The 17567-nt window shown below is 35.4% G+C and overlaps 3 protein-coding genes across 4 annotated transcripts; all 3 read right to left on the reverse strand.

Annotated features, from left to right (window-relative positions):
* Nucleotides 1-362: 362 nt before the first annotated feature.
* On the reverse strand, nucleotides 363-949 carry LOC140776398 (putative glutaredoxin-C14). Its single transcript, XM_073120101.1, has one exon. The coding sequence runs from the start codon at nucleotides 868-870 to the stop codon at nucleotides 559-561; it is 312 nt and encodes a 103-aa protein (XP_072976202.1). The 5' UTR covers nucleotides 871-949; the 3' UTR covers nucleotides 363-558.
* Nucleotides 950-3013: 2064 nt separating this feature from the next.
* On the reverse strand, nucleotides 3014-8858 carry LOC140776622 (uncharacterized). Of its 2 annotated transcripts, XM_073120379.1 has the most exons (7): nucleotides 8492-8812; nucleotides 7542-7608; nucleotides 5056-5102; nucleotides 4274-4361; nucleotides 3722-3855; nucleotides 3551-3649; nucleotides 3014-3370 (listed from the first exon to the last, which is right to left on the reverse strand). In XM_073120379.1, the coding sequence occupies exons 1-7, from the start codon at nucleotides 8720-8722 to the stop codon at nucleotides 3290-3292; spliced, it is 747 nt and encodes a 248-aa protein (XP_072976480.1). In that variant the 5' UTR covers nucleotides 8723-8812; the 3' UTR covers nucleotides 3014-3289. The 2 variants fall into 2 exon arrangements, with proteins under 2 accessions (XP_072976480.1, XP_072976479.1); XM_073120378.1 differs by having other exon boundaries at nucleotides 3551-3855; nucleotides 8492-8858.
* A 1077-nt stretch (nucleotides 8859-9935) lies between these two features.
* LOC140775854 (lipase-like) lies at nucleotides 9936-17295 on the reverse strand. Its single transcript, XM_073119319.1, has 10 exons — nucleotides 17086-17295; nucleotides 15521-15600; nucleotides 15220-15285; nucleotides 15048-15095; nucleotides 14870-14937; nucleotides 14156-14228; nucleotides 13894-14055; nucleotides 10761-10955; nucleotides 10484-10572; nucleotides 9936-10405 (listed from the first exon to the last, which is right to left on the reverse strand). Exons 1-10 carry the CDS (start codon nucleotides 17150-17152, stop codon nucleotides 10222-10224), a joined length of 1032 nt encoding a protein of 343 aa, XP_072975420.1. The 5' UTR covers nucleotides 17153-17295; the 3' UTR covers nucleotides 9936-10221.
* Between the last annotated feature and the right edge of the window lie 272 nt (nucleotides 17296-17567).

Below are 17567 nucleotides of genomic sequence, written 5' to 3' on the forward strand. Positions count from 1 at the left end.
CACTCTTTGGAGGACAAGTGAAGGACTTGTTTAGATATGCAAGGGGACAAAGTGCGGGCAGCTAAGATAACCCTATAATATGGGTCGCGAACCGGGGCACTTAATAGAGATCTGCTATCCATTCTCGTCGGATTCCATGTTGGATTTTCGGATGTGACGTGAGGATACCAACTAGTTAAATTTTTTTAAAAAATAAAAAAATATAAAACTATGTCCATAAAAAAGTTCACTAATTAATCAGCTCTTATTTAATACCATAACCGTGTTTAGAAAGCATTAATTACTTAAAAAATAATTTATATATGTTAGTCACGTAGGCAAATCAAAATGCATGCAATGATCAAAAGACCCATTAGTATTTCCAAGATCGGTTCCATTTATTAATAAGTTGAAAGAGAAATTTAAGGAGTACTTCCTCCCAAGTACAAGATGAGGAAACCAGTCCACTCTATAGTTTGTTCACAAAATATTACACCAGTGCAAAAGCCTGGATTATACTTACGTACACATGATTAGCTACTTATTTTGGAGTGTGAGAGGGTGTCTTAATAAGCTTTTCTAAAGCCATATTGCACCAGCATTGCGAAGCAAAGGAACTAGATTACCACCAAGATGGAGCGACATGATCTTGTCAGTGGATCCAATCAGCTTCCCGCCGATGAACACCGCCGGCACCGGCGGGCTTCGGCCGAGGAGCTTCACGAGCGCCTTCTCCATCTCCTTCCCTTTGGAATCCTCGTCAAGCTCATGCACGGTGGTGCTCACGCCGAGCTCGCAGAAGAGACGCGTCACGGTGTGGGTCATGCAGCACGAGGTGGTGCTGAAGATTACCACCGCCTTCTGCGACGCCAACTTCATCACCCTATCCATTACCAAACACTCAAAAAAACTAATTCAACTAAGCTCGATGCTGCGAGAGAGAGAGAGAGAGAGAGAAAGACTTGTGCAAGTGTTGGTGGTCTTCAGAGCCTCATCAGATGACTTGCTTATATAAGGAACAAAAGAATCGCCTTGCAATCTGTTGATTTCGCCACATGTACATTAATTTGATAAAGTTGATATGTGAGGATTTGGATAATATTGAGGTCTCTTTTCATGAGATTGGAACAAAGACAGGGGGCCGGAGGTGTGGAATATGGAATATAATTGGATAGAGAAAAGGTTCTTGCATTTTGATAAGATTTGAATCCGACCTTCGTGAGGGCATCATGAGAGATATCATGAGATTCTGATATCACCATTGCCTTTTCATAGTTGTGCAAAACATTGTAGAAGATTCTAGACACAAGAGATTAATGCATGTGTTGAAGAAAAAAAGAAAGAAAAAAGATTAATTTGTAAAGGTGAAGATTTAGATTATCAACCATTCTAATACAAGACCATATAGAACTAACTGGCTTTTAAGATCATTCATAGATAATTTTATTTACTTTACTGTGTAGCATATGGAGAATAGGTATATGGGAAGAAAAAAAACTATAAATTCATATAGAACTAGTACAAGAGAATGCATATTCTTATTGCTATTTTAATGTTTCTTTTCAGTGGTTCTTAGTATGCCATCTCCTCATCCCTCTCTCTATAATTCTCTTTGTATCTCCCTAACTTTGATCTTGCCCACTTTTCTCAACAAAAAAGAAAAATGTATCTCATTAGTGATTTGCATTCATACAGCTTTTATATATATATAATTGCAACTGAAAACCTTATTAAGGTGTCATAATTGTTACTGTACTATGAAATATCACAAGTGCCATTCAAATCCTACTCTTTCATTAGAAGTAACAAATATATATAGATAACAAAAAATACCCTTCTTGTTCTTATTGAAGTTTAGAGAGTAAAATATTTTTATCACTAATTTTTCTCCTATATAAAATAGAGATTTCTTTACTATTGCTATGATACTCGTTAATTAATGCTAGATATTTTGAACCATTTTAAATAAATTTATACAACATCGAAATGATCTTTCCTTAATATAACTTTAATGGCGAATATGGCTTCTTTAAAATACCTCGATGCTATGATACAATAAAGATAAATATTTACAGAACATTTTTAGAAGCAATTATATAAAAATTCCAACTATTTTCCACGAATCTTGAGATACGTCCATTGTGTCTACATATATATGATGCATACTAAATTGACATGATGTACGGCAGCACCATGGTGCACATCATATGGAATCATGTCCATGTCCAGTGAGCAAAGGCCTACTTGATTCGAGCAAGGAAATGGCTTAGAAGGAGGCTTATCCTATGGGCATTGGAATCTTATAAAGGCATTAAGAAAAGAGAAATATAAAGGAAGCACCCAATTGATTTCCTTTGCAGAGAGTATGTGATGCTGCGATCCGACATTGCATTCCTCTCTATCCATGTAAGGAAGTTGACCTTCCTCGAACTGGATAAGATGCATATGGAAGATATCATGATGAGGTGTCGGAACTTCCGCGGTTTTGGCGAAGTAAAAAATAGAAAGATTGAAGATGCCAATAAGTTGCTTACTTTGTCCTGCGACCATATATATAACTACAAGTGTGTATTCGATATAGGATTGCGCGAGAGTAAGATGTACGCAACTTTATCCTCATTAGTAGTCTTAAGAAGTATCTAGTAAAAGAAAGTCACAATTTGACTCAAAGAGAGAGAGATATATGAACTAGTTAAATTTAAGATGCTTCAGCTGATCAGATGACTCCTCAATATCTCAAGAGGCATAGATATCTATAATGTATAATCATCTGTGGATGGTGATGAACTTTATGTTCTATTTTGGTTCTTCACAAATATTTATTGATATTAGAAAGGATAATACATATATGGGCTCAGGGAAGAAGAATTCAAGACAACAATAACAAGCAAACCATTAATTCCAACTATTTGGAGTCAGCTATATTGTTCTTTTTTCCCCCATATTCACCTCCATGTAATGTATGGATTTATCTAAATCAAATGCCAAATATAAAATGAAAGTAAGATAATCATGGGACCACGCAAATCAAATGTAAGTACAAAATATTGGCTGAAAAGATTTATTATTTCACATAATAAGCTCCACCAGTCACTTTTCTCAAAATAAACTCCACCAGTCACATTGCTCACAATTTACATCCTGAGATCAAAGAGCACTAGACTACATGATGAAAGATACATTCCGGTACAACTGACCAAGGAAGAGTGTTAATACAAGTATTTGCATGGCATTAATTTATCAGACCTTTATTGAAAAATGACTGATGCGGTTCATCACATATCAATATAACACCAAAAATACAGACTTCCTAGGTTTTATTCTTGTTTGGGTATTCTCTAGCTCCAAATATGGTTGACCCAACTCGAACGTTGGTGCTGCCCATTTCAATCTGTAAAATCAGTTCAATTGAAAAGGTTACTTATAATCAAATTATAAGGTAGATGTAAGCATGTTGATTATATTTGTCTCACTATGACCAAGCATTGTAAGCAGAATAGGCTGTAGTTTTGCATTATTAAAGCTAAGACCAAGTTTGAAACTGAAGAAGCTTGAACTTGTTAGTTCTTACAGCTTGCTCAAAGTCAGCAGACATGCCCATAGATAGCTCGCATTGCTCCTCAGAGATTCCAAGCTCCTTGCATACCTCCGTCCGACACTTTACCAAAGTCTGATATCCAAAAGTGACATTAGTTCTACTAAACATAAAAGTGCATCTGCTTGCTGGTTCAAGAAATATTACCCTGAAATTTTCTGGAGTTGAGGAGTAGTCAAGCATCCCTATTGTCATTAAGCCAGAGAAAACAAGGTTTGGGCAACCCATTTTGACATGCTTTGCTAGTTCTACACAACCTGAGGGATCTACACCATATTTGGCTGCCAAAGAGAGAAGTGAAATCCTTTCATAATAAATTACAATACCAGCATTGCTGTGTGAAAAAACAGAGATCCACCTAATCATACTAAAATTTGTAGAAGGGTTGCTTAGCTATCAGTAGTTAATTGCTTTAAAGCAGTCAAATTTATTGTAATATCCATGAAATTCAGTTTCAATAAAATCATTTTCTATCTGTTCTAACTTCTAACTTTAAAATTGAGAAGTCATATTTGCAGCTCACATAAAGACTGGAAGTTCAAATTGAAATGCGTTAAAAGAATTAGGAAGTATAGCTTTTTAGAATTACGAAATATAAGCAAATATTCTAAGATGACTACTCAGTGATACATCCAAACTTCAAATGCACCAAATTGAGTGTTTCCAATGTTAATAGAATACATATTTTACACTACTCACACTCTTCTCCACTGGTATTCACTTGGACCAAAACCTTTAAGGGCTTCCTTCCCAAGCTAGCTACCACACTGTCAAGACGATTCGCGATCTGTAAAAAAAAATTATCCAATCAACATAAGCAATCACGTTAGCTTATAGTTAGAGGAAACTAATTTTCTGTTCAACCTGAAAAATAATTTTAAAGGATTGTAATGGATCGGTTATATCCGTGCATCATTTGGTTGACAAATAAGATAATTCATGGATAGTATTATACTCATTTTTATCCATAGATTAGAAAAAAGTTGTTCTTCTTATTATTTTTTTCTTGTGTTTGATTGCAAAACTAAAATAGAGAGTGTAACCACAACCATGAGTAAGGAGATGTTTGGTTGTTAAAATATCAATAAGGAATGGGATTGAGGCTAAAATATAAAAAATAACCTTGATGCTTCTAGAAAAGTGCTGGTGCTCTTTCCTTTTAGGGGTATTTTGGTCAGTATTAATGTTAACCCTGAACATGGTTAAGTCCTCTCATGTGAGAGGATGTCAACCATGTTTTGAATTATACTAAATTTAGATAGTGTTCGGCTACCAACCATGAATAAATGATCCCTATTCCATGGATAGGGAGTTAACTTTACCAAAAGGCAACGGTAAAACTATATAAATTCTACTTTCCAAAGTATGAGACATAAATAAAAGCATGAGAAGGTTCAAAAAAGATTAATTAATAGTGATTTGATGAACTACATTAGTACGAGCCAAGAGTCTACTAAATAGTACTAGGATCAAATGTTTACCTTTTCATCATCTACACTCTCAACCATATCAAGATTGGGGACACCAGCTGTATAATTAAGATAAAGAAATTTTGTAAATCATATAAATTTGAAAAGTAAAATTTGATATACATTAATATTTAAAAGCAACTGCACTAGGAATATTGTCAGTTGATAAAAATATGTTTGCAAAAAACTGCAAAGCTTGTTTAGAACATTGTGGTTTTTCTTTTCCTACCATGCATATGTGCACTACTTGTTGACATAACATGAAGTATGACAATTTGTGCAAAACAGAATTGTTTCAATTAGATTTAAAAAAGAAAATAGTGCACAGAGATAAGAAAATAAGCTAATCTGATGTTAGACTTCTAAATATATCAAGAAAGATGTGAGTGGACCCAACATCATGAATCAGGACTCAGAAACGTTGTACCAAAACAAAATTAATGTTTGCTCAAATCAGGGATGTAAATGATTTAACCATTTTTTTTTTAATTCAGTTACATATGAATCAATTGAACAAAACATAACATAACACATGGATAACAAGAAACAATACATTGCTTGCCCGGTTATGTGCTTAAGAAATTCCAAAACTTAATTAGTCATGTCTTGCAAATCTCTTACATTGCTTGCCCATTTTTCTATCAATTGATTTACACAGTGAGTTTGAGATTATATGGATTTTTGGTCCTATATGCTTCAGCAATCAAATTAATTGAGTACAGTTTCAGACAAATCAGATGCTTTAACTTGTACAATAAAATCAAAAGGCATAAAATCATAGGGATATGCAGATCCTATAATTCAGTCAAAGAAATGAAGAATTATAAACAAAAAATGGTCCAAATAACTGGTTTGCACACATATGGCTGACCAAAAAGAGGTTAGACGGCCGATGGAATAAGTCATTGGATACCAAATTCAACCTGAATTGAAAGGGATGCAGCACCACTAGTCCATGTGTACCTTCCGTTTGTTTCAACTTGATTTATGCAGTGAGTTTTAGACCATATAATTTTAAGTTTCTTCATATTATAGTGATCAAATCAACTAGTTAAGGAAATCTAATGAAAATGATATCATATTGGGACCAGTTAGCCCATTCTAGTGATCTCTCTCCCCCTCTTTTTCTTTCTGTTGCAACTGCCTTTTCTAAAGTGCAATATATTTGCACTGGAGGGTACACTGATACAGAAGTACCCATCAATCAGACACATTCTGTTCTTGTTTTTCACAATAAAAAATGGGCTGATTCTTTAAACCACCACAAAAAGAAAAGGAAAAAAGAACACGTGCCACAACGCTGCCTCCTCTTTATGGGTGCGTATAAATATTTATGCACAGACATACCAATATGCTATCTAGGGTGTCAATCGGCTCGTGGCTCGCGAGCCACTCGAGCTCGGGTCAAATTAGCTTGATATGCTTGTAAAATAATATTATATATAATTTATATTCAATAGTTTACACATATGTGTAGCAGCAGAGTTAGTTAAAGTGATTTAACTTCAAGATAGGTGACCTGGATTCAAATCCTAAGTTTGCAACTATAAAAGTTTTGTTGCTTTTAATTTTACGCTGGGCTGGTCTGCCAATTGCTATTTAGTCCCAGAAACACAAGAATAAGAAAGATCTTTCTATCCACCAACCTCTCAAAAGTAGTAAACAACTTAGCTACTAAGGAAATATCAAAAATATCCTTTGGAACCGAGACCTCTCAAGCTGAGCCAAGTCAATTTTGTAATGTCAGCAACTCGAGCTTGAGCCCATATTGTTAGGCTCGTCTCAAACTCGAGCTTGGCTTCCCAGCTAGCATCCCTAATGCCATCACATATACATGTAACACTTAGATGTATAACATTTACCTATATAAGTGCATATCATTAATGTACATGCTTTATATGCTGGGGGCATCTTAATAGCTCCAAATACATATCTTAACTTGGTTGTTCCCCGTGGACAAACCATAACCTCAGACATCTAAATTGATAAGTTGCAATGTTTACCTTGATCTGAAGTAAATAACAAAGATGCTAACAAGAAAAATTGTAAGTCCTTTGGCACCCCACCTAAGCATGACGTGTTCAACAAAGGAATAGCATGAAGAATTATATAAAAGGATCTCTGACATATGGCTTTAGATCACATAGCATGAAGAAAAGTAGATGAGACAAAAGGTAAAATCCCTGATTGAATTCACACTCATAACATGGTAATGTATGTCAACAACATATAAAGAAATGATGATTGTAAGATAGAGAAACATAGAATTGACATAAATGAAAAAAGTAGAGGAGCAGAGTAAAAATGATTCTAAAAGCTGAAAAAACTAATGTTTAAAGATTGTCTTTCAATTTAGTAATATCATCTAACTCAATATGCAGCATGAAATTCAAATCATTCTAGACTTTATAAGCTGTTCATGTCTAACTGAAGAAAAGAGAGTGGTCTCTACAAGAGAACCAAATGAATTAACCTCAAATAATGTCATTAGAGAATACCAAGAAGGGATTTGACTTTATTGCTCTGCAGGTTCCCAATGAAATGCCATTCAATATCCGCAGGAAGCTGAAAAGGAAGAAAAATAATCTGAAATTCTGCCCCAAAAGGGAAAATGAATGTAACAGTATAAATCAAAAATCTGTTAAGACAATCCTCTGGCAGAATACAATACTTTTACATGTTTCTCTTCCTTCACAGGTGTCCCAGAACTCTTTTTCTGCTTTCTTTTTTAATTTAACGAAAGAGCCAGAAAAGAAGATTGAAGAACTAAAAATGTAAATATCAGTAACTTATTAGTAATGATTAACTCATTTGGACCTTCCTAGTCAGGGGGGGAGCCAAGATTAGCAGCTGCTGGTGAGGAAGAGTGGTGGAAAGCAATTTCTTTAATCTCCTATAAGCTCTCATAGACACAATAATATCTAAACAGTGGTTGACTGAAAATATAGTTGTCTATAAGAAAAAATTATCAAGAACATGGAAGTCCCTAACTTGAGAAAATTTGCATTTCTATTGCAAGGTACTATTGTGGAATCCAAAGCGAGATATGTTTGAGTTTTTTAAAAGAAATCTAAGAAAAATTTAAAACGAGTTCCTATCAAATAGGGCCTATTTAGTTTTACATATAGAAGAGATTTTTTAATTCTAACCCCTTTATAGAATTCGATGTTGTTAATAAGCTCGAATCCATTAGAAACCATTGGAAGAGGAAGGACCTTACAGTCATTAATCAACATACTCCGCGTCCAACTCAAAACTCAAATCTCATCATATCTCTTCCACCTATTCTCTTATATCAAAATAAAAAAATTACAAATAAAATAAAACTATCTAAAGATAACATCTTCATATGAATTTCCTCATTGTTAACCCAGTTAATGCTTCAAGAAGGCATGCACATGCCTATACATATTCATATACATACAGAGAGAGATTAAGAAGACGGGACCTGGGGAGCCTTGTCGAGGAGCTCTTGCACGTAGTTCTCGCCGAAGCATCGATGGCCGGCATCGTAGACTCCCCGGACGACGGCGACAGGCTTCGTTTTGCTCACCGCCACGACCCTCACCATCTCCGGCCGCCGGCCCGCCCTCTCCGCCGCCTGATGAGCCCGCGACAGCACCGAACGGAGGGCGGCCGCTGCCGCCGCCGCGCCTTCCAGCGCCGCCGGAGACGACATCTTTTCCTCCCGCGATTTTACTCCGCCCTCTTCCACTATCCCGAAACTTCGCTAGTCGTATAATCGGGCGCTAGTCGTATAATCGGGCACTTATTAACGAGCTCGCATGTCTGGCTAGGATCGTATCGGAAGGTCCAAACGAGTTTGAGCCCATCATGATCTTCTCCTCATTTCGCGAGTTCTTTTTACCAATCTGTTATTATTTGTTCCTCAAACTAGGTTGCCATTCTTACTCTAGTTTTCAAACCATTCAAGTGGTCGTTTACTTCTCTTCTCCAATAAATTCAAACTATATTCAAGGCATGCACATACCCATATATGCTATCATAGCGTTTAGTTATAAATAAATAAATAAATATAGTGTATAATACTTATATTTATTGTGGATGGATGAGAGAGAGAGAGAGAGAGAGGAAAAATATAGAGATAATTATTGAAATGTTAATTGATTATAACAATATTTTCTTAAAAATAAAATGGTAATATGATAAATATAAAATATTAAATGGAAGAGCAAAGAATAAGAGATGAGAATGTATTAATAAATTAGTATTGAGATAAGTTATTATTCGATTATTATACTTGTATAAATGCGTAAAATAGAATAAGTTTATGCTTATCCTGCAAGTGAACAAATCCTTGATAGTTTTTGCTTAGATATCAGCCACCTATACTTATTTAACTTAATGGTTTAACATATAGCAATTTTTAAAGTCATTCCCTACTTCTATTAATTTAGATCAATTAATTTTTAAGATATTTTTATATAAAAAAATATTTTTTTAAGACATTATACATAAATCATTGTCTCAAAAATAATTTATTAAATGGTTTTCAAAGATAGCTATTTACCTTGCTTGTATGACAACAATTATAATTCTTTGGTAAATAATTTGAAGACTGTAACAAAATAATAATAATTCTTTTCATCAATGATAGTAGATTAGTCAAAAACTCTCATTTAACACCCTACCACTTTATCTTTTATAATATAATACTAAAACGACCCTACAAGAGTTCCCCCCCTACATTTTAACACCCTAAAAATAACTTCCAAGTAGTGATCCATAAGGTTTTGTCATCCATAGTTTTCATCACTGAAAGGGCTTGGTTAGCCAAATTGGGGTGTTGAAGATTGAAAGCAGATAATAGTTCACAACAATCCCTAAAGGCAACATAACAAATCAACAAAATAATTTACAGTAGAATAACATGAACGACAATCTATATGAGAGCTTCATTGGTTGAAGTCTCTCTCTTCTTTTTTTTCTTTTTTTTTTTGATTAGAAGTTGAAGAGTTTGTTATGTACAACTTTGGCAGCAGAACAATGAAATCCTTATGTACTATGTACAAACAGAAATGTTACTATATATGCAGGCATAGCATCTTCAGATCTACAGGATGATCTCGCAGCCCATCCCAATATCTGAGCCTTAATCCATCAAGTCACAGTACATCCCAATGAACAGTAGGAAGAGCTTCTGTATGTATGTTCAAATTAACTTGATTCTATCAATGATTGCAAACTAGGGTCCCTTGACAAGATGATGCTTCCATCAAGCCCTTGGCCGTACTGTAAGATATGGTTATCCATTACAAACTTGCAGGAACCCCTACTATCAGCACGTAGATCGACGCCGTAATACCTGAGATGGTCTGATATGCTGTTCCCAGATACAGACCTTTTCCACAAAACAAAAGAGTAAGCACCAAAAGAATCATCTTTGATCATTAATGGATATGAGAAGAGATACATGTACCTGCTACAAGATGGGTCCTCGCCAGAGCCATCACAGATTTTCTCATCCAGGGATGGTAGTATTCCCTCTGTAGTCTCATGGAGCCATACCTGCAATTAGTTTTTGAAATAAAGCATAATGTCATCTGTATATACAATTGTAGCAATTAAGTCAGCTCTGAAAGTGGTTCTTTTGATATTGAGGTTTAAACTGAGAATTTCTTCATGTAATATTAAGGTTGTTTCTAGGACCATTTACAACAGAACTGTAAGTTCCCAAGTTTTGAGCATCAGTTTACCTCTCTTGGGAAGTGATGATATGTCTTTTGTGGAAAATAGGAATAGTATGGTGGTAAATGCGGCACAATATCATTCTCATTTGTAACACGGACTGCTCGAGGTAGGTGCTTTCTGAAGTAGGAAGCGAAAACAGCATTACCAATGCGAGGTTGCCCGAAAGTCAGGAGCTCAATATCTTGTATACCACAATTTATCTGTGAAAAGAATCCAAGTGATGCAAAATGTTTCTTGTATCTAATTTCATTGACAAAACAACAATGCAATTAAAACTGGATATCTCGCTAGAACGGAAGTATATAGAATAACAAACCAATGAAATTCCAATTTAATATTAAAAGCTGCTTGAGCTAGCTTTCCCTTTCAAGCTACAGAATAAACTACATAAGAATTTGACTATGTGAGAGACATTTCAAAAAGTACTTAAATTATAGGATTAATATATTGCAAATCTCACGGGAATGGGAGGGATCCCCTTCACCAGCTTTTTTTTTAACTTCAAAGACCACTGAAATGCCAAATCTTCCTGCAGCCAGACCTGGGGCGTAAGCTGTTAAATACTTGATTTATCTCCAGCAGTCAAAATAAGGAAAATCAAGGGTTAAGTATATATCAGGCTGTTCCATCGACAGGTTTAGGAGGAAAAACCTACTACAGAGAGTAAGAATTCAAATCTATTCCTGATTACCTATTTGCTTGTTTACTACAAGAAAGACATTTTAGACGGCACTCAGCACATTTTTCTACAAATTCTATTCGAAAGCAAATTCATTTCCGGTAGTCAGGAGAAAGATACTACTCTGCATGGAACAATAGTCAGAGTATTATCACAAAAGAAGTGACCCTAGAAAGAAACCAATATGTTAGAAAATTGTAGGAAAGATCACAAAAAGTCAATCTATTGTTGGATATGAAATTCCCATTCATCCATGATGCACTAAAATTACTTGACATTAACACAAGTTCTTAAAAAGCAGGGTAGCAAGCAATGATAAGCAAAAGAATATTCTAGCTAAGCTTAGTATTAACCAAGTAACAGTGAAAGAGGAGTTCTGGAACCTCGAAAAAAAAAAAGATTACTCAGTGCCTCTTCCTCTAAAAAGTAGTTCACCTGATTAGCATAGGATCAAATCCCATGCAGAAATGAAAATGACAAATAAGTTCAACATGAGGATAATTGAGAGGAACGAATTCTATCACATTGAAGAGTTTTGGTTTAATCTCAAGTAGTCTTCCCTGTGATTCTGGATTTACATTTGTTGCTCTGAGATATTCCTTGTTAAATTCCAAACGTTGATTTGGATGACCTACCACTGTTGGGCCCATTGGACCCATCACATGCTGCTCATGTGCTAGAGAGGCTGAGGGGCAGCACATGGCCAATTGGCTAGGATGTTATGAAATAAGGTAGATCAAGATCCAGACATAATTGGATCTTGATTTGCCAAACCATATAATGCCCCTTTGATATATGGATGACTTTGAAACCCTTATCTGCCCTATTTTGGCTATGATCCTGGATTTATCAATAGCATAACATGAAGCACAAATATGGATAAGAAACATAACATGAATGTGGAGCAATATGAATAATCTTGAAAAATAAGGATGCAATACATGCAAAATATCAATAAATATGTATAGATATGACTACAAATAAATGAAATACTTCTCTACGCTAGTATTTCATTAATTAAGATATTGTTGCTAATTCAACAATGGCTGTGCCGACTGACACGAGGCGTGTCGGCGGCGTACCTACACGTGGCACGAGGGGTGCCACACAACATTTCTCCTAGTAGCAATCCGCTCGCTATCAACATTGCTACTTGTTTTCACCCTTACCACTCGTTGTCGCTGCTCTTCGCCGACCTCGTTGTCGCCGCTCTTCGTCGATCTCATCGTTGCCCAAGTTGGAGGCGCCGATTACACTCGATGCGGATGCCCTAGCTCGAGGAGGAAGAAAAACAGATGGGTCAAGTTGGGTTTGAATAAGAACTTAAGTTGCAGAAGCATCGGGTGCAATATAAATGGCGCCTCCCGCTCAAGCATAACGGTGAGATCGGCAAAGAGCAGCGACGACGGCGAACAACGAAAGGTGAAGATAGGTAGTCTCTTTATCTTTTTCTCCCCCTCTCTTGTGTCACGGTTAGCAAGTGCCGCGGCACGTACCATGCCTGTGGCACGGCCATCCTTTACTAACTATAACATTTAACAGCATGTTACAAACACATTGCCAACTCTTTTATCACAAGGTTAATCTTTTATAACAAGCAATTAGTGTGATTACATCTAATGTCAAGAGCAACGAAATGAAATTTGATCTCTTAACCATGAGTCAATTGTAACATGAAATCCTAACAAGGAACTCCTTAAAATTCATAGATCATACAAATAAAGTTACATCTGGAATCAACATTTATACACACATAATTTTCCAAACTTAGTAGGAAAACTTCAATTTGCCTAATCTTTGAACTTCTAGATGTATCCCAGAGGTATAATATATAACTATCCAGATCATAACCCCATTTTTATTTTTATTTAAGAAAAACAGATAAGGTAAGTATCCGATAAGTATTTGACAAGCATCAGATCCTATATGTTAGCACTTATCGGTACAAGTTACAAATATGACTATGGTATTTGAAGTATTTGTGCTTCCTAGATTGGATATACAGACAAATATGACTGGTATTTGTATCCATGCTTCCTAGAATGGATATACAAACCTTATTACAGCTTCAAGAGAAAACAAGTGCATTAAAAGGCCATAATTAAGACAGATCTGAAAGAAGAAATTGTCAATTCAGTGTATTTTTTAGGAACTTTGGTGCTACAGCCGGATATACCGTGTTTCTAACATACTAGATAATGGACAATGCAGCTAGAAACTACAGCATGTAAGATAAATTCAATTTGTCAAAGAAATAGATACCAAGCCAGAGGAAAGAGTATATTTTTAGGTCTGAAGCATGACAGATATATTTACAGAAGGAAAGATATCCTCAGATGAACAATTATATCACTATCCCAAAATTTATTAAGACTGTGTAAACGAAGTAAGTATACCCCCTTTTTAAATGAATAAGGAGCAACATCGCTTAGATGAGTGGGAGATACTGAACAGCTTACAGTAAGATCAAGTGCACAGAATGCAGCCAAAGCCCCTCCCATTGAGTGCCCCGTAACAATTGTGCGAATATTGCCATGTAAACGTCTGATCCTTTGAACGGCATTTAGAATCTCAGGACGTAGAGTTGTATTGTGATAAGCAGAGTAAAAGCCATGGTGAACCTTTATTCATAGATAGACCAGAAAGTAGTATTAATACTTTAGTAGTTGTTTAGCTTGAAGGTTCCATTAGAAGCATAAGAAAGTAAGAAACATTAACTACCATTGCTTCTGGCATGCCAGGATAGTTTAGATCAAGCTGCTTCCAGAATAGATCTTCAATCCAGTTCCTTACGCTTCACAACATAACATGATCACTCCAAGAAAGTCAACTTAGGATAAAAAACTTGATATTGCAAATATTAACATGCAAATCACAGTGGTATATTCTTAAATGCTGATATCGATGATTCTATCAAATGCTTTGATCACTATACTCCCACTATGCCCTTTAGAATCTTTGTAGAGAATATGAAACTCAAGAGTGCTCGAGAGCAAAAGAGATATTTTAGTTAAATAATTAGGGGATGTTAGAAAAGGTCAAATACACTAGCCAATATCATGCACAAAGATAATCCAACCCACCCCAATTTGTACAATATAAATTAGTTTCTAATAAATGCCACAATCATCTTAGAAGCCCATATTAGGGGATGTTAGAAAAGGTCAAATACACTAGCCAATATCATGCACAAAGATAATCCAACCCACCCCAATTTGTACAATATAAATTAGTTTCTAATAAATGCCACAATCATCTTAGAAGCCCATATTAGGGGATGTTAGAAAAGGTCAAATACACTAACCAATATCATGCACAAAGATAATCCAATCCACCCCAATTTGTACAATATAAATTAGTTTCTAATAAATGCCACAATCATCTTAGAAGCCCATATTATATAGATAGATAATCATTAAGGAAAGCTATTCCTGCCTGTGTTCTTGGGTGCCTCTAAATGCGACGATGATGGAACTCAGATCATGGGCAACTCCAACAAATGCCTGCATAAAATAGTAATAGTTTATATGAGATGTTTGCAGCTCTCACTGACATCTTTGGAGAATATTTATGTAAGGCCACATATGAGGACAATTATATAAGAAATATGCACCTGTAAGCAATTCTGGACATCAACAATCAGCTCTACCATCTCAAACCCCTATTTGACACCATAAACATCCTCATGTTAGAGATCCCTTCACTAGACAATTAGCAGAACCACCTCATATATTTATATATAGACACCTGTGCTATGAACATGCCAGGAAAAATGCAGTATATACCTTAATCATGTCATTACACCTTGAGCAGCTCCATGTAAAAAGAGCAGTTAAATCTGATATGTATACCTGAAAAGAGGGTTTTCCAAGTGGAGATTAGAAAAGGAATAAAGAGGCAGTAAACTATATAAACAAGGAAACTATTTTGAGACAGCACAACAGTCCAGAACTCCAGATAAATGCAAATAAATGCAGTTACTGGAGATGATAGAAGCTGGGCATTTATTCTCTACAAATGAAACGACTTATTGAAACAAAGAAAATATAGCAATTATTCTTAGTATTTATTTCAGACAAAACTCACAGCAGATGCATATTCTACAAGTATCTTGGCGAGAGTATGATTGTAGGCATGATTGCTATCCCCGTGCTTGATCTTGATTTCTGTATAAAAAGAAAAGAATAAAAGGTTGTCATATATATGATTTTATATCTTGATATTGTTCAGGTATAAAAAAAATGTCTTGTTCTACTCTTGCTCACAATTGCAACTTTCAACAGAATTTGCATCTAAACTGTAGATATTAAGACGAGAATTGATTCGCATAAGAAGCTTTCACCTTGGTATAAAAATTTCAAAGGAATATAAGATGGACAAACAACAAAACATAAATAATAAATGTAGCGTCTACAAAGCATAGCTAAAGATGTGGTATATACATCACGAAATAAAACAAATACAGGCCTGAGAAACATGGATATGACATGCTTGGGGTAAATGTGAGATTGTGTATATCTTTCAAGGAGAACCATATTATGGTTTCATGTATTTCATGTCACAATCAACTCATGATTGTTATATCAAATCTATCTTACATACTCTGCTATTAATAACTAATAATTTGTTGTAAACGGTCAGCTTTGATGATGAATAAGTTAAGAGTTGTGCTTAGTATATATTATCACTTATATAATAACAATCTTAAGTATACATATATTGTTTAATTAAGATAAATGTTATAGTATATGATAGTTATCATCATGTGTCAATTGTGACATGAAATCTTGAAAGATGATGGAAATTGCAATGATAGGAGAGACAAGATCCTCACTGAAATTCTACAAGTTGACATCCGGACAAAATGATATTTTAGGGCATACCAGGACAGATTAAAGAAGACAGATGGAAATGTGAAAAGGGTAATAGATATACTTCCCCTCATGGAAGATTACCACACCAATAATTACCAGAGTTTTGAACCAACTAGTGCTTATTATCTAACACAGAAGAAAAAAATGTTTGGCTTCCAAGAGTAAAGGGTCAATCTAGGGGCTAATACATGTTCCTAAATGGCTACATCTCTGCATAATTTCTTGCTTAGTGCCAACTTTAAAACCATGAGCGCGTTTAACTTGTGATGCTAAAATACTTCTTTTCCTATCCATGAGTAATGTTAAAATTTCCATTCACCAAACGAAGTCCGGACGAAGGAGGAGGTTGACTTAAGTAGCTTCAGAATCAGCTAGCATAAAACTAATGTCAATAAAATTATAACATGGATCAAACCCTGACAAGGCAATAACGCAACACGAACACCGGAATCCGAAAACCTAAAACCTGAAATTAAATAAAATCAATTCATGTTTCATGAATTAGGTAACTAAAACAAAAGAAAAACCCAGAATTTAAGTTCAGATAGCGGATGCTATGGGAAATCCCTTAAAAAAAACTGCAAATTGAGGGCGAATTCACCAAGATTTCACATGCTCCTAGATAGAAGTTGTGACCCATCAAAAACCCCAATTCATTCAGCTTATTAACTAAAGTCGACTCCTTGCATGCCTACTGAAATCTCTTATGTTGGGTCTCCATAAAAGAAGCGAAGCAATTAAAAAGCACAGAAGAGAAAGGGAAGAATAGCAGATCACCTCTTGCGCCGGAAACAGTGAATAAGCTGATCAAAACTATCAAAAGGATCGACTGCCATCGGCCCATCAGTTTCCCAAGTATAATTCCGACGAAGATTTCGTTCCCCGAAGAAGACTACGATCAAGGTGGGTGGGAAATCTTTTCTTATACGGCGAGGAGAGAGACCACCGGAAGGTATCGGGAGAAACGCGATCATCTCCCTTCGCCCTGTATTCTATATATATATATAAAATAAAAAACTTAATTAAAGAAAAAAAAAAAAAAACATACACCCGGACACGCCACGGACAGTGCCTTGTTTACTGTTTGGTGGAGTTCTCGGGATCTGGATTAACTAACCTTTTTAATTTATTTTGATCTTTAACTTAATTATATATTTAATTTTTTTTTAATTTAACACATAAGATAGAATGGACGAGTCGATCAAGAAAACCAGATACAATTAAACTATAGAACCCACTATACTAAAACTCACCCGGTT

This window comes from Typha angustifolia, chromosome 14 (assembly GCF_048772165.1).
Source record: "Typha angustifolia cultivar Huaian chromosome 14, ASM4877216v1, whole genome shotgun sequence".
NCBI lineage: Eukaryota > Viridiplantae > Streptophyta > Magnoliopsida > Poales > Typhaceae > Typha > Typha angustifolia.